The sequence below is a fragment of the Vitis riparia genome, chromosome 2 (genome assembly GCF_004353265.1).
Source record: "Vitis riparia cultivar Riparia Gloire de Montpellier isolate 1030 chromosome 2, EGFV_Vit.rip_1.0, whole genome shotgun sequence".
Lineage (NCBI taxonomy): Eukaryota > Viridiplantae > Streptophyta > Magnoliopsida > Vitales > Vitaceae > Vitis > Vitis riparia.
The window spans coordinates 17,783,013-17,805,042 of record NC_048432.1 but is presented as its reverse complement, the minus strand read 5'-3'; the positions used below and the strand labels follow the sequence as shown (position 1 = coordinate 17,805,042).

Below are 22,030 nucleotides of genomic sequence, written 5' to 3'. Positions count from 1 at the left end.
GATTGTCATAGCCAATAGAAACATCCACTGGAGGCCGACATTGACTAGATACATGACTGATAAGTCACATTCAATTGGGTCTAACCATTACAGTTTTGTCCTATTTTTTGGTAGTTTCTTTGGCAATTTTTCTAGAGTTGTTGCCATTTTCTTACTAAGATGTGATAGTGTTATTTTTAGCCTCTTAGGAGCATATGTTCAACAAAGCCTCATACTCAAATTAAGTTTCAAAGAGTTCTCTATCTCTCACTACTATAAAAATATCTTTAAAATCACAATCTCAATTTAGCACGACAAAAATTAAATCATCTTCATCCATAGGTTCAACAATAAGACCGAGTTCATCAACAACCATGTCATTTAACTTCCTACATATAGTTAAGAGATGTTGTGTGATGTTTCTTGGGCATTCATTCTTGTAATTTATAAAAAAAAATTGAGTTTACAAAAGTTGTTCTAAAAATATAAAATAAAACCAAAAGAGATAAACTAGTAAATAGGACTATAATCGTGACGATTTGATCAAACTAATGACTAAGTTGAGCATAATCTGAATTAAAAAATAATCAACCAAAACTCAATCCAATCAAACTTAACCCAAAGTACTTGATCCAAGGCCAATACAACTTCATTTTTTTAAGCTCGAGTTGAGTTTGGATTGTTCAAGTTAAACTAAGGTTGCTTGGATTGCATATATGATATTATTTTAATATATTTATATGAAAATTTAAATAACAAATAAAACAAAATTTCAAAATGGTAACAAAAGAATAAACAAAAATTTACATATTTTCCAAAAGCAAAGCAAAACATATGATATAATATAATTTGATATTTTTTCTTAAAAATAGAAAAAAAATGAATATTATTATATACGATAAGGTGTATTATAAATATTGTAAAAATATTAAATCGGGTTGGGGTTAGGTTCAAATTGTCCAAACCTTAATTCAAACCCAACCCAAATTGAGGTTTAATTGAAAAAAACCTAACTCAAATTCATCTCTAAGTATTAAAAATGATTGTTTAAACCTGTCCAAACATCATATTAGATTGGGTTATTTAGTCAAAGTTGCACCCCTACTCATAAATATAAAAATCACAAAAGCATTTGTACATTAATAACCAACATCTTTGAAATCAATGTTTGTTTGAAAAACCACTAAGTCACTAATTTCAAACTTAGTGAATTATAAATTATTGAGGGACATATGCAAGTACAAGGAACATGCATCACTGTCCTTAATTATAATGAAAATATGGAATAGAAGGAGTGTCGTACAAATTGGAATCTATTTTTAGGGTTGTACATTTGTATAATTCAATTTTAAATCCTGAAAATGATTATTATGAACACTGAAACACCAACACCCAACTAAAATGTTTTTCTTAATATTAAGAGGGTATTTGGGGATAATTTTAGGAAAAGTTTATAATTTTTTTAATACTTGAAAGATAAAAATTGTTAAGCATTAAAAATATTAAAAATATTTTCTAAAATTACTATTAAATGGATTCTAAGTACCAACTTATAAAAAAAGAAAGTTGAAAATAGCTTATAATTATGATATAAAATTTAAGATAAGTAGAGAATCTCGGGCAATAAAAAAATATAATTATTTGCATTCAAAAAGTGTAATTTCCTGCTTTTCTTGAAAGTTGGTTTTTGGTTTAGATGGTATTATTAAATTAATTTTAAAGAGATCTTTAAGATCACTAATGATTTAAATTAAATTATTAAAAAAAAAATTCAAATCCTCCTTTAATCTCTTACTTAGGATACGAAATATATAGATTCAATTGATCAGCTTTTCCCCATATCCCTTGTGCTACTCATGACCATGAAAAATGGGGAAAAATATGGGAGCATTTTCTCCAAATACTTGAATGAAAATATATAGGCGAAGAAATAAGGAACATTAGAACCCGTTTGACAGTGATTTTAGGAAGTCTTTTTAGTTTTTAATCTAAAAAGTATTTTTGAAAAAAAAAATGTAATTATTTAACAAATTTTAAAAAATATTTTTAAAAATCTAAAAAATTATTTATAGTGTAAAAAAATCACTTATAACATTTTTTATTGAAATATTTGATAGGTGAATTTTCTAAAAATATTTTTTTTAAAAAAATACTTTTTATAAAAAACACTTTCTATAAAAAAACACTTTAATTAAAAACACTGTCAAACAGATACTTAACTTATTTTCAAGCAAAGAGACTAAAACAAAACAAAACAATATACTACAAAACCTTGTTTGTAGAGGCACTAGGATTTTATGTAATAGAGGAAAATGGAACAACTAGTATTAGTCCATGCTAGCATTAAGCTTTTTAGTCTTCAATTTCGATAAAATAAATACTAATCTTAAAAAATAAAAACACTCGAGAGGAAGGGTGAATTAAAATTTTAAAATTATTTTTGAACACAATAAATTCAAGCGAAATAAAAGCAAATATAAAGAGATAGAGTTAGATAAATCAAACTCGGATTTTATAGTGGTTCGACACTTCCTTGCTTACATTCACTCTTCTCAAGTTCTTAACCGAGTGAGGGTTTCACTAACTTGAAATTTCAACCAAGTTTCTAATCTCATTTACACTTGGATTCCAGCTCCAATGAGCTCTTACATAATCTCTTCAAGATTCAACTCACTTAAAGGCTTTAACACTCAATTTTATAAGAATAAATCCTTTAACCTAGCTCAATGATAGCTTAATACAAATCAAAGTTAGGATGAATCACAAAGGTGCACTAAAGGATATGCAAGTGAAGATTTAATGCACCAAGAAAGAAATAAGAGCTTTTAAGACAAAAACAAGTGAGTAGACAAATAAATGCAGTTGTTCTATATATATCTCATAAATGAAGTGGAACTCTTTATTTATAGGTTTCCAAACTTGGGAGCCAAGAAAAACAAAAAGCAGTCTCAATCGGTTGAACTAGGAGTCGACCAGTTTACTAGTCGTTGGAGCATTTAATGCTTTGACAAGTTACTGTTGCTTCGACCAGACCTCGACTGGAGGTCGATTAGGAAGGAAGATACCTTGATCGGGAATGAAAGGTTAGAGATAGTGCTTTTTGCACTCCTCGATTGGACCTCGATTGGGTAAAGAAAATCGGTTGATTGGTACCTTGACCGGTTGAGCTGGTTGGCCCAGTGTCTCGATCGGTTCAACATTTTGGCTCCGAAAACCTATCTTTTTCTATTCTTTTCTCTTCTAATACTTAGGCAAAGTCTTTAGGTAAATTAATATGTTAATTTTGAAACGTTTTTCCTGAGGTACATTTGATAAAACTCGGGTTTTAATGAAATTGTAACTTTAAAGAATAAACTGAATTTTTCAAAGATGCATGAAATGATATATAAAACCTAAGTGCACCTATGCATTCATCTTACATTTGTTTCCTATGATTAAAGGTTTTTCAAATGTTTTGATCTTATATCCATTGGGTCCTTTGATGAATTTCCAATTTAATACCGGAGATTCTTTACAATTCAAACAAATTAGTAACTTAACCATGATTTGTTATCATCAAAACTTGATTAAGAGAACCCTTGGGCTAACAAACTTATTTGGATTGGTAATTTGTAATTATTTCTAATTGCATTTTTCTTTAATTTTTTTTTTCATTATGATCATCTCAGTAGCTATAAGATCAATTATTAATCATTTTGTTGCCTCAAAAAACTTTGATACCTTATTTAACATATTAACTCTACTCATTAAACTATCAAGTGATGAACCAATAAGATAACGAGAATTTTACGACATCAAAAAAATATTACATTGAAATTAATTTTGCTACAATCGCATCGTTTTTATCTTTTGTTACATTCTTTTATACGTTGGTCATATTCTTAATCAATCATTGTAGTGCACATTCTCTGTCTTGGATCATATTTCTTGTCCTTTAATTAAATTCCTATTTTAAGCTTGTCTTAGTGAGATTAATTAAGTTCGACATCAAAGGATGATCCAACAATTTATATACATATATAAAGCTGACTTGAGTTAAACCCTATCGTAAACAAAGTATCACCACGGCCAAAGGGCTAGGGAGATCTCCGACTTCTATAATTAAGAACTGAACTTTTTTTATCTCCCCTGTAAACAATAACACTAGCTGAAGTAGGAAACTATCAACTTTGATCTTGGAATGTATGGTTATTTCTCTTATATACAAGTGCATGGCTTGGCCAGAGTTTAATATATATATATATAGATGATAGGAAGGGGAGGACACACCTCTAAGTTGGGTGTGTGGCTTGCTGCAACTCTTTTGGAAGCTTCACTCTCCTATTACACTGTAGAAATTAAGACACATATGCCCATTGCCCTTCCAGCCTCAAGGAAGATTTCTGTAATGAAAAAGCTCACAACCTCTCTCAAACACTAAAAGTAAGCTCCGAACCTCTCTCTCTTTCATTGAAGGTGCCTATTATTATTATTTTATTCGAAGTGGTTTGAATGAAAATGTTATTTTTGAAAATAGTAATATGAGGAAAAGGTGAAAAGGATGTCCATCAAGAAGTAAAATCAGACATGAAACGGTAATCTCCTAAGTAGTGGGAAAAATCAGGGGTTCTGACCTATGTTTGTTGAAAATATTTTAAAAAAAATCACTTATAAAATATTTCTCTAAAAATCATTATAAGTAATTTTTTAAAATTTTAAAATCGTTTCTTAAATTTTACCAAACACTCAACCTTTTTTGGAAAAGACTTTTTAGGCTAAAAGTGTCACTACCAATCAGACTCCTGAGAGGTTATGGGACCACCCAAAATTAATTTGATTTTGATCTTACTTACCACAGGCATGCAGTGACCATTTTTAGATGCAGTTCGCTTATGTATTTTAATTAAGTAATTGCTTCCAAACTCCTCTTCATGGTGAACTAATATTATAGATCAGTGGATATTTATTGGAATGAAGAGGAAGGTGAGCACGTGAAACCAGAGCAAAAGTACTTCCACATCAAACTCAAAGAATATTATTGCATGGACATTAGGGAAAAATATATGATCAACTAACTGACCATAATCACTTCAATGCCGCCAGGAATCAGTTAAGCAGATAGCGATTCCACTGCAACATTATCATCCGCCATTAAAAGCTGTAGATACTCCTGATAAAGCATCTCAAACTTGTTATGGTTTGTAGGTATTGGATCATATTGGGAAGAAGGTTCAGAGGCAATATCATGTTCACTATTGTCAAATAAAACACCTCCTGCATCACCTGCACTATTAACCTGAGGCCATGGCAGACCGGGAGCTTCTGTACTGGCTAATGATCCTTTATCTTCTTGGGCAGTAGCAGAACCACTGGTTGGCCCGCTTATCGAACTATCAGCACTGTTGTTCCTTGTAATTATTGAGACCGAGGTAATCCTAAAAGGCTTTGGCTTGTAGATTTTACAATTCTTGCTGTTTATTGTGCTGGGCGATTCTGGGGTTTTGCCCATGTGCTTCAATCCCTTCCTGAGATGGTTGTTTATTTTGATGAACTCTTCTGGGGTTTTGCCCGTGTGCTTCAATCTCTTACTGAGATGGCAATTCCAGTAGTTCTTTATCTCATTATCAGTCCGCCCTGGAAGCCTTCCAGCAATGAGCGACCACCGGTTTCCCAAGAGGGAACGAAGCCGGATGATAAGGTCGTCTTCATCAGCTGTAAAATTTCCTCTCTTGATATCGGGTCGAAGATAGTTCATCCATCTAAGCCTGCAGCTTTTCCCACACCTAAGAAGTCCTTAAAGAACAAACATATGTTATCATGGTAGAAACTAGAAAGTGGTGATCAAACAAGGAATATGAATTATTAAGTAATGGAATTAGGGTTAAGTACCAGCTTTCTTAGGCAAATATCTCCAATTGCCTTGGCCGTGTGCTCGAATATAGTCGATGAGTAGAGTGTCTTCTATGGCTGTCCATGGCCCTCTCTGCAAACCCACCTTAGAACAACAGGGAGCTCTTCCCATTCCTGCTTAATTAGTAGCAGAGACTGATGGAAAGAGAGCAGGCAAGAGAAAAACACCCTTGTTCCCCTACTTAACAGCTATAAGGATGATATGAACAATATTTCTTGCCGGAATATTTGTGGATGAAGAAATTTCGAGTGTGAAAACAAAAACGAAAAGATGCCTGTATGTATACCATGTTGTGGTTTTTTTTCGTGTGGGACAATGTAGAGTATTAATTTCCACCAAAAACACGTTGGTTTGAAAGGGCTTAGCTAGTTCTAGTGTTCAAGTTCAACAACCCGTCTTCTTACCATCTACCCTTCTTCTTCAAAATGGGTCATTTTGTCAAAATTGTAGGATTTGTTTCTATTTTTATATTTTATTTTTAATGTATTTTTTTAGAATTATTTGATTAAAAGAAATAAAACAATCTCATATTTATAAATCTAACTATTTTATATTTGAACTTGAAAATTAACTCATTTTTGAAATAAATATTTTATTTTTCAATTATTTTCATCGAGTTTTGAAAGATGATGTTACTTTTATAAGGAAAAAAAAAAGAAAGATATTGTTTTTTGAAAAATGTGGAGGGTTAGACTTATAAATTTAAGATATATATAAAAATACATGACCTCAATTTTAATTTTTTTAATTGTATTTTTAAATTAATTTTTAATTAAAATAAGCATAATATAACATTTTAAAATAATATAATTAAATAGAATTATATTTTCTCCATCCAATTTGAAGAAAGGCAGGCATGACTTAGAGAATTTCAATATTCTTAAAAGTTATCTTTAACCTTAAAAAATATTCCATATATTTTATAAAAAAAATAAATTAAAATATGAGTAAAATTACTAGATATTTAATATTTTTTGAAAAATTTTAAAATTTATTAAAATTTTTAGTAAAGCTGGGAGGATTTATTGACAGCCTGTGATAGATTCAATAATTTCAACTTTTTCTATTTGATGCGACAAAAACATGTACTTAGAAAAATTTAGGGTGCCCTACATGGGAAGGGTAGCTAGTCTATAATATATATATATATATAGCAATGTGGAAAATGTAGGCACACTAAGGTAACATTTTCTTCTGAATGGGACCAAACAACTTTCAAGACCCCAAAATTTATGTTTCACAAGCTTTTATTTGCAAACAAAACATCTAGATTCTAGAGAGATTATAGAATGTAATTTAAATTCTAAAACTTTCTTTCCTCGAGTTAAGACAACATCTTGTGTTTTATCAAAACATTCAAAGTAGAATTAAGCAGAAAATTCATATCTTCTATTTATTCTAGGGACATGGAAATCAAACTGAAATGACAACTTAATTTGATTTTGATCTTTCCATAGGCATATTGTAACATCTCAAATTTAACATTGTTAAGGGTAAAATCACAAATAAAAATAAAAATAATAAATAAATTAATAAGAGCATAAAGGTTTTTTCATATTTAAAAGCCTTGGATATAAATTAAACTTTTAAGATAAGCTTTTTCAATAAGATTTTAATTTTTAGATTAGTATTTTGGATTTGTTAATTAAATTTTAACATATTAGATATTTTTTGAAAAATCTTAATCTAAATTAAGATTTATTTATTTAATTTTTAGATTAAAAAAATTGAAAATTTATAAATAGAGATTGGTTTATTTTCATTGGGAAAATTTGAGTATTGAAATGAGTAGATCTGAACAAGTAAAAATAAAAATAAATAGAAGAAAAAATAAATAAATAGGAAAGAATGATTATAAGAAAAGTATAAGGTGATGTTTGTTTTTTTGGTTTTTTGTTAAAAATAATTTGTTTTTAGAATTTAGGTTGTTCTTTTTTCTATTTTTTCATGACTTATTATAAACTTTTTATTAAATAGAAAAAGTTAAAATATATAGTTTTTTTGAAATAGAAAAAATAATATATTAGTTTTTTTTATTTTTTAATATTTAATAGAAATAAAATACTATAAAAATAAATAATCTAATATTTAATACTATTAAGTATTAAGATTTTATTTAGAATTAAATAAAAAATTGAATGGTGTATGACTATGAAAAAGTATTCTACTTTGAAAATGAAAAAGGAAAAATTGAAAACGTGTTAAGAGTCAAGTGAAGGATGTGGAAAAAAAAATGAAAATGGATAGGAAAGATGGATGAGAGTGAAGCCCCCTATTGGATGAGCAAAAAGAAAAAGTAGTTGGAGAGTGTGATGGCCAAACGGGAGAAGTTAAAAAAAAAAAGTGGCAATTGTGCACGGGAAAGAGTTGGTAGTGGTGGAGTTGTTGGCACAATAAAGATGATTTGTGATTTAGGGTGACGGGATGGCTTGTGGTAATTGTTAGGGTGACACTAGGGTATTTGAAAATAATAATAATAATAATTTTTTAATAAAAAGTTTAATTTAATTTAATTTAAATAGATAAAAGAAATAGAACCTTGGGAATATATTTTGGGAGGGACTCAATTTCTGTTAAAAAATAAAATCAGAAACTCTTTAATTAAATTATTATTGATTTGGAAGTTGAAAAATAATAGAAGTGATAATATTATCATAAGAAAATTTTGGGAGTGTTAAACGTATTTTTCAAGGATTCTAAGTGTTTTTTGAGGTAAAGGAAATTAATGTAAATTTTGTAATAGAAAATAATATATTTTTTAATATGCTATTCTAAAATGTATAAAATGTTAATTTTGTTTTCATGTATAAATCAAATATGTTTTGCATAAAAAACATGTTATAACTTTTTTTTTTACAATAAAAAAACATGGTGATATTATGTTTTTGTAAGTTTGAATAAACAAAACAAAGTGTTTGACTCACGTTTATTTGGTTCTAGTTAATGATATATAATAGTTAACCTTTCAACCCCAATCAATGAGATACAATAGTGTTTGGTTTTGTCTATCTTAAAAATGACAAATTTGAGGCTAACTACCCATTTGTAAAAACTTATCTAACTCGACACTATTTATTATTTGATGACGAAAGTAAAAAATATTTTAAATGTTTTTAATTTGGATTTAATATGAACTTGTTTTAATATAAATATGAAAATGTTCGGTTGGAAATATTTGAACATGTTTGAACTCAAAAGTTTTTATGAAAAAAATTATACATTATATTTCCTAATTGCAATCATAATTAAAAATATTTGATCCATAACTTATTGGGTTTTAAGTTTATTTTCATTTGTTGACAATTTTTCAAATACTTTCAGTTCAGGTAAAGAATGATAGTTATGATGAGATTTTGACATTATTAGAACTTTTGGTTTAAACTTTATTTTTTAGGCATTGTTTATCCGTTATAATTTAATAACTATTTGAATTGTTAAGTTTGAATTTGTTTGGACAATAACATTCTAGTTGACGTGCTAGTTTTAAAGTTGTGATTTAAGAATTATAGAAATTTTTTTATTCTACTCTAAATTTGGTAATTTGTAACCTTTCAACGCAAGAGACGTGTATCTTTTTGGCTATGAGACTTTGGGTTTAAGGTGTGAAATAACTGTCACCCCTTCCGTAAAGTCGTGGGCATCACACCAGCCCCGAAGGATTTGAGTTTTAGGTCTGAAATGACTGTCACCCCTTTCGTTAGGTCATGGGCATCATATATGCCCCGGAGGAAGGTGAGCACGTGAAACCAAAGAAGCAGTACTTCCACATCAAATTCAAAGAATATTATTGCATGAAAATTAAGGAAAAATACATGATAAACTAACTGACCATAATCACTTCAATGCCGCCACGAATCAGTTAAGCAGATGGCAATTCCACTGCAACATTATCATCCGCCATTAAAAGTTGTAGATACTCCTGATAAAGCTTTTCAAACTAGTTGTTTTTTTTAGGGTATTGGATCATATTGGGAAGAAGGTTCAGACCCAATATCATTTTGATCATTGTCAACTAAAACACCCCCTGCATCACCTGCTCTGCCAGCCTGAGGCCATGGCAGACCGGGCCGGGGCTCCTGTACTAGCTAATGATCCTTTTATATATCTTCTTGGGCAGTGGCAGTGTCATTGGCTGACCTGCTCGTCAAACTATCAGAACTGTTGTTCCTTGTAATTATTGAGGGCGAGGTAACCCTAAAGGGCTTTGGCCCGGTAGATTTTACTATTCTTGTTGTTTATTATGCTGGGCTCTTTTGTGTTTTTGCCCTTGTGCTTCAATCAATCTCTTACTGAGATGGCAATTCCAGTAGTTCATTATCTCGTTATCGGTACGCCCTGGATGCTTTCCAGCAATGAGCGACCACCGGTTCCCCAAGGAACAATGAAGCCAGATGATAAGATCGTCTTCATCAGCTGTGATATTACCAGCTCTCTTGACATCGGGCCGAAGGTAGTTCATCCATCTTAGTCTGCAGCTTTTTCCACACCTAATCAGTCCTTAAATAACAAACATATACACTTGGTGTTATCACGAAAGAAAGTAGTAATCAAACAAAGAATGCGGATTGCTAAGTAATGAAATTGGGGTTAAGTACAAGCTTTCTTAGGCAAAGATCTCCAATTGCCTTGGCCGTGTGCTCGAATATAGTCAGCTGTCCATGGCCCTCTCTGCAAACCCACCTTAGAACAACAGGGAGCTCTTCTCATTCCTGCTTGTCTCTCTTGTAGGAGAGTCTGATGGAAAGAGAGCAGCCAAGAGAAATTAAACACCCTTGTTTCCCCACTTAAAAGCTACAAGGATTTGAACAATTTTTCTAAAATTAATCATATTCCAAATGCAGTTAGAAATTCAAAGCAAATGATGTGTAGGAAGGATGTTGTAGTTTTTTTCTTGGGGGGAAATGTAGATTATTAACTTTCACCAAAAACATGTTGGTCTAAAATGGCTAGTTCAACAACCCTTCTTCTTACCACCTGCCCTTCACCAAATCCCATTTTGTATGGTCATTAATTCTATGATAAATCTTGAAATAAAAAGGGGTCTTTTTGTCAAAATTATAGGATTTTTTTTATATCTCTCTCTTATTTTTTTTTCATGTATTTTTTAGAATTATTTGATTAAAAGGAATTAAATATAACTCTTTTATATTTAAATTTGAAATTAATTTATTTTTGACATAAATATCTTATTTCACGATAATTTTCAACTGAGTTTGAAAATAATATGTTACTTTTATCAATATATATATAGAGGTAAGTTAAAAAAAATTGAGATTCCTGTATTCAATCATTTCAACCTTTGCTATTTGATGTGACACAAACCTATACTTAGAAAAATTTATGCTACGTAGAAAGGGTAGTGAATAATCTATAGCAATATGGAAAATGTGGCCACGTTAGAGTAACCTTCTCTTATCAATGAGCCCACACTACTTTCAAGACCCTAAAGGGCATCTTTCACAAGCTATATTCAAACAGAACATCTAGAGTCCACAGAGATAATAGAATATAATTTATATTCTGAAAAATCACTTCTATGTGTTAGTGGATTATGTTCATCTCATAGCTTAAATATTTTATTACATAATTCAACTTAAATTTGAGACAAATAATAATCATATTAAAAATATAAACCTAAATGTTATCTAATTATTAAAACAAATAGCACATCATGTAACTAATTTAACTCATTTAATAATTAGATCCTCCTATTTAATAAAAAGTGTGTTTTCATACACTTATAAAGAAAAAAAAAACCACAAAATATAAATTTTAAACCGTCATTAAAAAATAATTAATATTTTTTATATTTTTTTTATCAAAGATATTATATTTGACCATTCAAGTACTATATTTTAATAATATAAATATCATATTTAACCATCTTAAATATTTATTATCTTTGATTATTGAGTGTACGAAACTTAAATTATTTTTAAAGAAATTTTATTTTATAATTATTTTTATATAAATGTGTCTAAACACACTTTTTCTAAAAGTTATTATGAGTTGTACTATCCTTCATTATACATTATGTTCTTTGTGGGGAAGGGTACATGATTATTTGCATTACTATTAAAATACAAATAAAATTTATAATTTGGCTTAGAAAAAGAGCATGTCTTGTGGAAATAAATAAAAATATTGTAATAATTTTACATGAAATCAATCTCCATCAAGTTAGTAAAACATCTTCATCATTAATGTTCCCTTTCCATCACATTTATTTTCATTAATAAATGGTAGCAAAAACCTCATGCATCATGGGGTGCCCTAGTATTTAATTATGTTCCCTTTTGACTATGAATGTTGATGTTTAAAACATTTTCCTTTTTTTGGTTTAGGGATATGAAATTTTGAGTTAGAAGCAATAAAATAAAATAAAAAATTGTCACATCCATGAGATCCAAGGTGGATTCCATAAAAAATTTCACTTTCTTGATAGAGTATATAATATGCCTAGATACATAAACTTCAAAACAATGAATTGATTCTTACTTTTGGTTAAAAATGACCCTTTTAAAAATGATTTAAGATTGAGGATAAGTTAATTATTTTAATTTAATACTTAAAATTATTTTTAATTTTAAATTATGATATTAAATTATTTTATCAGGTATGTTAATCTACTTAATAACTTAAATTAAGTTATTAAAGCATGTTAAGTTATTAAATTGATTTATCAAATATTTTATAAGTTTATTTTTTATTTTTTATAAAGAAATTATGATTTATAAATAGTTTTTGCTTTTAAAAGTTGGAAAGAAAATCCAAACAACATCTAATTAAAGAAATTATTAATGATGAATTTTAATACAAGCAATTCAAACAATTTGAAGGAGACACAATGATGAAAACACCCTATGATTTTATTTGCCAAAGTACTAACTAAAGATTTTATTTCACTTTTTAATATATATTTTTAAAATCAAATTTTATGAATATCTTAAGTTATTTATGATATATTTTTTTACTTTTTGGTTTCAAAATTTAATAGAAAAGTAAGTAACTAAATATTTAAAAACTTTTCTTAAAATTTTAAATAAATTTTAATATAAAAAATTAAGATTTTGTTTGATAACAATTTTTGAAAACTGTTTTATGATATTTTATAAAACAAAAGTCTGTATACAAACCTCAAATGTTTTAAATCTGTTTTTAATATTTTTAAATATGTTTTAAAAACAATTTCTATATCCAATGCTTTATTTTTAAACATTCCACATGCTGGTATAATTATTTTCTAAAAAACATATTTAAAAAAACAAGTAAAAATATATAAAATAACTAAAATATGTTATTTGAAAATATCATATTTTTTGTTCTTAAGAACCAAAAATAGAAAACAGTTTCTGATTGTTAAATGTTTTTTTTGTTCTAAAGAATAGAAAATTGTTTAAAAAAATAGTTGTTAAATAGACCCCAAGACTCTCCACTACTTCATTCTTCTCTTCTAAATTATTTCATGTCACCAATGAAAAAAATACCAAAAGATTATTAAAAGATATAATTGTAGACACCGCGTTTTTTACATGCGTCCCCACTCAATAGTCAACTCGTTTTTTATTTGTGAAAAAAAAATAGAAAATACTTGGAGTCATCACTTATTTTTGTTTTATGTTTAAAAGGAAAACAAAATAAGAAAGAAAATCCTAAATGTGACTCCTTATTTGGAAAAGATAGATTATGGAAAACCGAGTTTGGGTCCAGGGGTTAGGTTACCTATTGGGAAGGTATATAAAAAAAAAACTATAACACCCCTTTAAGTCCCTAAAAAAATGGGTCTATACTAAACAATGTGAGACAAATGTGGTAATTGATAAAGAAATTAATGGATACCAATGAAATGATCAAATAATAAAACAAATCATGCATGAGAACGAATAAATATGATCAAGTATAGTATAAGACGTACTTTAATTGGAAACCGAGTGCTATCATGAGAAATAAGGTTAATGCACAATATACATAATAATTGCATGCATGTTATAGAGTAGAGCAAGTCAATCAGGCAATCAAACACAGATGTCGGGCCCCACCAATGCCCAGTTGATTTTGCATGAATTAATCCTGTGAAACCAAGGTTTGGTTGATTTGAGCCAAAATATGTGCTCTAATGGCACATATTCGATATGATTTGTGCACCAAAGGACATTCAAATCACCCAATTTGACCTAAATCAATGCTAAGGCCCTAGCCATGAGTTTAATTTGTACTTTGGAGACTTATCTCAGGTTCAAGGGAAGAAAGTGTTGCAAATTGAATGACTTTAGATTTTGAAAGATCAAGAAAGGGCTAAATGAGGAAATAAGTGAGTCAAGACTCATGGAACGTAAGAAAAGACAAGACAAGGATATCATGAGTTTGAAAGATGAGAAATGACCATTATGGAGTAAGAAAGAAGGCAAGAAAGCATGGAAAATGAGGCATGAAGCAAGATTCAGCTGCATGAAAATTTAGAACTCAAAAATCTGATGACATTATATACTCTGACTTTGAGGACAAATTTAGAGTACTTTCTAGAGCCTATTATATACATACTTTATATTTTTTCGAATCTTGGGAAGTTAGGAGTCCAACGCTTCAAACAGTGTGCAAATTGGAGCTGAAATGAAGAAGTTATGGTCATTTGAAGACAACTGCACCAAGTTGGAGGGTCATTTCGAAATGATTTCGAAATTCAACTTATGAATTCGAAATCCACTTCGAAATGACACCAATTTCGAATTCACCCACTGCCACTTTGATGTTCCGCCTCCTCTACTTCGGGAATTGCATCTAGAGCACTCCATCCGCCCTAGGTGGACCCCACACGACTAGAAATCACCATTTTATTATTTTTTTTTAATCATTTTTAGGAAATTATTTTGTAATAAGTGGCCAATGAGAGTGTACCACATGTTAGATAATTGATGATATTATATAAACTCTCTCAATTCTAGGTTTTAGGGATCTTAGATTTTTTTTTTTTTTTTGAAAGTTTGACATTGAAGGTGGAAGAAGCCGAGAACTTTGATTTATTTTCTTTTTCTTCTTTATTGAATATATTGTTTTTAGTTTCTTTTGATTCAAATTATGGATTTTTACCCTATTATGGATTGTGAATGTGACATCACCCCCATGAGAGGCTAAGAGCCAACTTGGGGCTTGAAGCATGAAAACCTAAGGGCTAGGAAACCTATAGGGACAATGGGTAAATTATTATAATAATGAGATTATTTATTGGTTGGGTAACAATTTATCATTTTTTTATCCTATCCTTGTGAGTTCGTTTAGGGAATGATACGATAGGTTATTACTTGATACTAGTGATTCTTGGTAATTATTGATCATTAGTTATCCTCGTCTTATCTACCGTTATTTGACCCAAACAAAGCTATAAGGAGTAGGAAGGGTTAAAAAGCCAAATCTTAAATTGATAATCAATCTCATTCATTTGATGGTTTTAGAAATCTGTTTTAAAAAGGAAAAATTAGGTTTCAGATGCAATTTTGAGTTATAGAACTCAACTTGATCGCGAGCGGCCAAGGATCCCAAAACCCTAAGATCATATTACTTAAAATACCCTTGTTTTCTCTAATTTCTATACCCTAGGTTAGATTGTGGAAAACCCCAAACTTGAATCAATTGAATTTAAAATCAATATTCATTTTTTTTTATTAATTTAATTTCTTTTACTTAGTTTCACATTATTCACATATTGTTTTTCACTTAAGGATTTAAATAAAAACAATTCATTTATTCTAGTATTGACAATTTTCATAAGCCAGTCTTTAAGAACGATACCCGAAATATTACAAAAGTCGTAGTGACTTTTTCTCTAGTTTTTCTTGACTAGAGTTACTACGTAAAAAGGCTAAGTATTTTGGTACAATAGAGAATTTCGGTCATTGGTTAATCTTGATTTTGATGATAACAAAACAAGGTTTAGAACTAATGTTTATATTTCAAGTGTGATTAGGCAAGACGATTTCTAAAGTGGCAATCACAAAGACAAATCAAACTAAGGAGAAATCATGAAGAAGAAGACCACCTCAAAGAGAAGTGTTTTTCAAGACCCAAGCTTCATAAGATCTCTTTGTAAGATTGTTGGTGCATTAGGATTTTCATACATTACATTCTTTACTTATGCACCAAAATCATCCAAGAGTTATTTTGTTTTAAATATTTTAAGAATTGGATGATTTCATGTTTTCAACTAAAACCTTGTGTTAAATGTCTTTCAAACTTGTTTTAAAAGGTTTTAAGTTGAAAAAGTTGGTTGTTAAGACAAAAAACGGCTCAACCGGTTGAACCGGGTGAGGAAACGGTCAACCGCAAGCTCAATCGGTCGAGATCTGGGTTGGCCCCCAGCTTAACCGGTCGAGGTCAAGGTCGACCCCCAGCTCAACCGGTTGAGGTCCAGGTCGACCCACAACTCAACCGGTCGAGGGTGCAAAAAACTTTCTCTTTCTTCCAGAACGGTCGTTCAACTGGTCGAGATCCAATTGAGGTCCGGTCGAGGTCCAACAGTCATCTGCCAAGCATTAAATGCTAACGGCTAGTCAACTGGTCGACCCCTAGCTCGATCGATCGAACCCTAGCTCGACCAATCGAACCTCTAGCTCGACTGGTTAAACCCCCAAACGGCTAGTTTGACTTTTCTCTTCTATAAAAAGGTTTCAATCTTCATTGTTTCAAAAATCTTAACCTTCCCAAACCTTTCTTGAATATATTTGAGCATTGGAAGAGTGTTTTTTAGTGCACCATTATTTTAAAACTTGCATATCTTTAGTGCACCATTCAATCCTAGTTTTCTTGTATCATTTGAGCTTAAAGTTTTTATACTAGGATTTTGTGAGATCATTATTTGTAAATCTTTGAGAGGAAGTTTCTCAAGTGTGGGGTATCACTTGAGGGGTTGTTCAAGAGTGGGATATCTCTTAAGAAGTGTAAAGGGTGCTTGGAGCCAAAAGTCCAAAAGGGTGAATTGGAACCATAATCCAATTGTATTGCTTGAAGGCTTGGTTTGGAAGCCTTGAATTAGTGGAACCTCAAGGTTGGGATTGAAACTAAAGGAGAGTGGATGTAGGACGGGTTGCGCCGAACCACTATAAAATTTTGTGTTTGCATTCTCTCTTCCCCACTCTTTTAATTTATATGTAGTTGTCTTTATATTGCTTATTATATACTTGTATATAATTGTCTCTTACATTCACATAGTTTAAATTTGCAAAAAGAGACCATCATCCTATTCACCCCCCTCTAGGGTGATTACCATAGGTTGGATTAGCCTAATTTTTCTAACAAATCCCATAAATTCCATTATTTTGGAATTATGGAAATTCATTCATGCTTATTAAAAATCGAGAAAATCGAAGCAAATTTGTGAAAGTGCATGCCAAAAATAAAATGGCAGCAAATGTTTATTAAAAATGGATTTTGAAGTCCTAAAGATATCTAAGAATGAATAAAATAAAATAAATAAATAAATAAATAAAAACTAAAAATGTAAAATTATTTGAAAACTGGATTTTTGAACAAAACAAAATTTGAAAGCAAAAATGAAGAAATAAGGAATGAGAGACATGGCCTTTAGAGTGGTGCATTGGAGGGTGGCCATGCATGCATGGATCACATGCACATGGGAATGAATGAAAAAGAGTTTGTTGGAGCAAAACATCAATTTCTAGCATATCATATCACCAAAAATCACTATCATTATTTTCACCATTGATTGCGTTCTCACCATTGACTCTCATATTGGATTCTCCTTATCATCATTGTTTTCTAACAACTTCACATAATTACCAAACCCAACTCATAATTACACTCTTTCTTCGCTTTGACCATCCATACCTACTTGTAGATGAGCCATGTCTTATCTCTTGCAGCAACTTTTCTAAGTGTGGGCTGCCACCACTAAACTGAGGTATTCCATTGATAACCAGAGCTACACCACTATATGAATGGGATTCAAATTTGATGAAGAAAGGATTTTGGATGAGTTGTGTGAAGGTTGTCAGGTATTGAGAGTATCAAGGCTAGAAACAAGCAAGAAATGGCCACATGTACACTAAGGTAGCCATGCATGCCAATGGCATGTACATGGGAAAGAATGGAAAGGAACTGTGAGAAATGAGTGGTGGAGCTAGGTTAGGTAGGTGTGTGGGGTTATTAGTGAACATGATGATGGGTTAGATTTATGGTGATGCAAATGGGGAGTGGGTGGTGAAAATTGGTAGTGTTGGGACTGAAGCTAGGTGGTGTTTGAGGGTCCATATTGGGTGGAAAAAATGAAGTTGGGTTGATCATGCATGGACATTTACATACATGTGGAAAGAAAGGTAGTAAGGTGTTGATAACTAGGTGGGTTAGTTATGAGGGATGACTGTGAATATGGAGATGGGGAACAAATTGATGGTGGTGGGTATGTGATGAATTTGGTGGACTTGTTGAGGAGTTGATGATGAACATGGTATGAGAGATGAGTTGAATGGGTGAGTGTGGTATGAGAGATAAGTAGTAGAGCAAATGGGAAGTGGGCGGTGACTTGAATACAGAGAAAACTTAGCAGCAAGATGGAAGATTGGGAATGAATTGGCCACGTGCCCATGAATGAAGATTACATGCGTGTGGGGTTCATAATCATATCACTTTTCTCAACTGCTCGGTTTTCCATGACTTGACAACTCTACTCTTCTTAGCTTCAACTTTCTTTCTCTTTGAAACTATTCTTATTCTGTCTTCCTTGAGGAGCCCTTCCTAGTCTATTTATTTATGCTCTTTTTTCAGTCTCATATCCATTTTTGAATTCTCAAACCATAGAACATTTTTGCTTTAGTTTTCCATTCCTCAGGAAGCTAGGATTAAAATTGCAATATTTCTATTTTCAAAGGTTGGACAGTCACTACAACCATCACTACTCTAGCTATGTAATCTACTTGGGACTTCAATACTGACGCCAAATCAACATCTGAACTTTCCAAACTAGTAGGATATTGAAGAATGGCAAAAACTCAACAACATGATTGGAACCATCTTTTGAAGACTTAACACCAATTTTTGACAAAGCTTTATCTCCAAAAGGTAATTGAACCTTTCTACGAATTCCAAATGTCGAGCCCCTTGAAGCAAAGTCTACTGAATATGATCTATTAGAAGCTAAACCCAATGGCGTTTTTTTCATACTCACTGAAGTAACAACAGTGGAGACATAAGTCCTTTTTGAAATAATTAACAAAACTTTTCACAACCAGTTGAACTTGCTCACACCATAATCATTCATTAATCTCAAGTCTCTTAGCAAATAATTAATCCCTAATCATTCTCTCTAGTATTACTGCCATATCTACCAAAATCAGAGATGATTCTAGGAACAGTCACCACCCATGAGAGAGGTCTTGGAGTACAAGGAATATCCAACAAGTTTCCAAAAGCTATTTGAATTTCCAAATAGTTTTCAAAATAATGGTAGGAGTTTTTCAAAAGCAAAGAGGAGTCCTAAGAAATAGAACATGCTCTAAACAAACAATCCATTAAACTAGACCTCATTTCTTGTTATACTCAATGGATCTAAGCAAGTGGAACGAACAATGAGCATTTGTATGATTAATCAAATATCAAGCTCAAAGAAAACAACCCATATATCAGTCATTTATAGGGGAAATAAAAAAAAAAAACAGAAATAGAACAAAAGAGAGCAAGTATGAAGCGAACTTAGATTCAACAAAACCCAATCTACAACAAACAATGCTCAAGTAGCAAGATGAAATGATGAAGAACAATGAAAATGAGAAAGAATGAATAAGAAATGTGCAAAAAAAACCATACCTAAAGGTGTTCCTCTTATTCTCCAAAGATCGATAAATTTTCTTCCTCCTTGCTACTCACAACTCACCCCATCTCTCACAAACACTCAGCCCAAAATCCCTCATTTTCTCTAGTTCCCATTTTTCTCTATTCCCTTCTCTGCTAACCTCTTCCTAAATACTTCTCTCCAAAACCCAGCAAAAATCCTCCATGTCAAATCCTTACTCCTTTAACTTACTTTTTTTAAAACCCCTAGAAAATCAATAGACTCAGCTCTTTTTTTTTTTTTTTTCTCACCATCTCCTCCTAAAAAAATATGAATTTTCTTTTATCCTAACGTTTTTCTTTCCTTTTTATGAACTTTTTCTTTTTTTTCCTAAGCCATTTTCCCTTCCAACACCTGCAAAATCCCACTATAAAGAAACGACCTCTTAAAAAGTCATTCCACATGTTAGCCTACCATCAGTCTTCATTCTTCTTTCCCTAACTAACCCTAAAATAAAATAAAAAATAAATAAACAAAAAAAAAACTACCATTGCAGAATATTCTTCCAGTCGTTGGTCTTTCATTTCCTTCTATAGAGAAGATCTCTACTATCCGGTCCAAAAAAAGGAGTCTACAATAATATTTTTTATTTTAAAAAATAAAAAATTAAATTAGAACTACCAACCATATTTAATGTTGGGAGAATTATGTTTTGGGCCCAGTTGGACCCAAAAATTAACATTTTGTCCATATAACTTCTATAATTGATGGAAATGACATAAGATGTTAAAAGATCAATATATCCTTCAAATTTCTATATATTACTTTTTAAGGATATAAAATAGTGATGGACTAAAAGGAGAATTGTATTTTAAACCTACTTGGGCTTGATAATTAATAATAGGTCCTCCAAACACCCATAATTGATTACAATGATAAAATGTTAGAATAAACAAAAATACCCCTTTAACTTTATACCTATCATTTTTGTCTTTATACTACCACTATTTACATGTCTCATACATAAAATTCTCCTTTATTTAATTATTTTTTATTTTTCATTATTTTTTAAACTCTTTTAAAAATAATTGAAAAATTAGCATTATTTTCTATTTTTAAATTATAAATAAACAAATATTATATTAATGATTCAAAAATTATTTTGGAAAATACTTTAGAAAAAATTATTAATTTAAATGAATAAAAATTATTTTTTACATTTTAGAAGTAAATGTATTTACTTTTTTTTCTTTTATACTAAAAAGTATTTTAAAGTTTTGTTTTACTATTATAAAATAAAAAGTTTAAAGTTTTTTTTTTTTTTTTTTAATTTCCTTCCACATTTTAATAATTTCTTGAACATAGACTTTTGGTAATAAGTTATATGAATGTTCCAAATTTGTTTATTAAGGAATTTTTTTAATGATTTGAATTAATTGAAAATTTATTGAAATAAGAACAAAGAAAAAGAGAGAAAGAGGATAGATGAAGAGTTTTTATTTTAAATATCTAACTAAAATGTTTTCGTATATATAAATGAATTATATCAATACATAATACAGTAGAGATTGAATTTTTCTCATATAAAATGGTTAAATGATATATTTACTCGTTTTAAATGAAAACAAGTAGTTAAAAATTATATAGATTATGTTTGAGTTTGGTTTTAAAATATTTTTTCTAGTTTTTGTTTTTTTATTTTTAAAAATAATTTTTATTTTCTATATTGTCTCTTTTTTAAAATACATTTAATTAAAAAATATGAAAACTATTTTTAAAAATGAAAATTGAAGACCTTGTTTAATACTATTTTTTTATATATGAAAATAATAAAAAGAATTAAATTTCATTTATTGATTATTCTTTTTTTATTTTTAAAATATAATATGTTCACAATTAAATAAAGGAATTGGTCAATTGTATTTTTTTTTTTTTACAAAAATATAATAATACGTTCATAAAAAAATTGGATTTAAGTTTTTTGTCATTTTTTTAATCAAACTACTAGAATCATGTTTTATACACATATACGCATACATGCACTATACGAGGATATGAAATTTGTGTCACTGTACAAGGGTATTTACTAACTATATCAGGAAAATATACTAAGTGTACAAGCAATGTATAAGATTACCATTTATAAAATATTTTAATCTCTTTTAAACCACTCTTTTATTTTCCTTATCACCCACAATTGCATACTCGTGTCATGCACTTTATTTAACTCCCACATGGAAATTCCGATACTTTCCCCAGTAATGATGTTTGGGGAAAAAAAATTAACCTTAATTCATCCACCATTTTCTCAGTTAAACCATTAGAAATATGGTTAACACACCTACGTGGACACATTACTTAGAAGAGATATATTGCACAATTGT

At 30.0% G+C, this 22,030-nt stretch overlaps 1 protein-coding gene and 1 long non-coding RNA gene across 2 annotated transcripts; both read right to left on the bottom strand.

The window, feature by feature from the left end:
• Positions 1 to 4,978: 4,978 nt before the first annotated feature.
• On the bottom strand, positions 4,979 to 6,055 carry LOC117907172 (transcription repressor MYB6-like). Its single transcript, XM_034820616.1, has 2 exons — positions 5,848 to 6,055; positions 4,979 to 5,751 (listed from the first exon to the last, which is right to left on the bottom strand). Exons 1-2 carry the CDS (start codon positions 5,978 to 5,980, stop codon positions 5,069 to 5,071), a joined length of 816 nt encoding a protein of 271 aa, XP_034676507.1. The 5' UTR covers positions 5,981 to 6,055; the 3' UTR covers positions 4,979 to 5,068.
• Positions 6,056 to 9,642: 3,587 nt separating this feature from the next.
• Positions 9,643 to 19,877, bottom strand: LOC117907285. The gene is made up of 3 exons (XR_004649981.1): positions 19,682 to 19,877; positions 10,465 to 10,603; positions 9,643 to 10,366 (listed from the first exon to the last, which is right to left on the bottom strand). It is a non-coding gene; the product is annotated as an uncharacterized LOC117907285 (long non-coding RNA).
• Between the last annotated feature and the right edge of the window lie 2,153 nt (positions 19,878 to 22,030).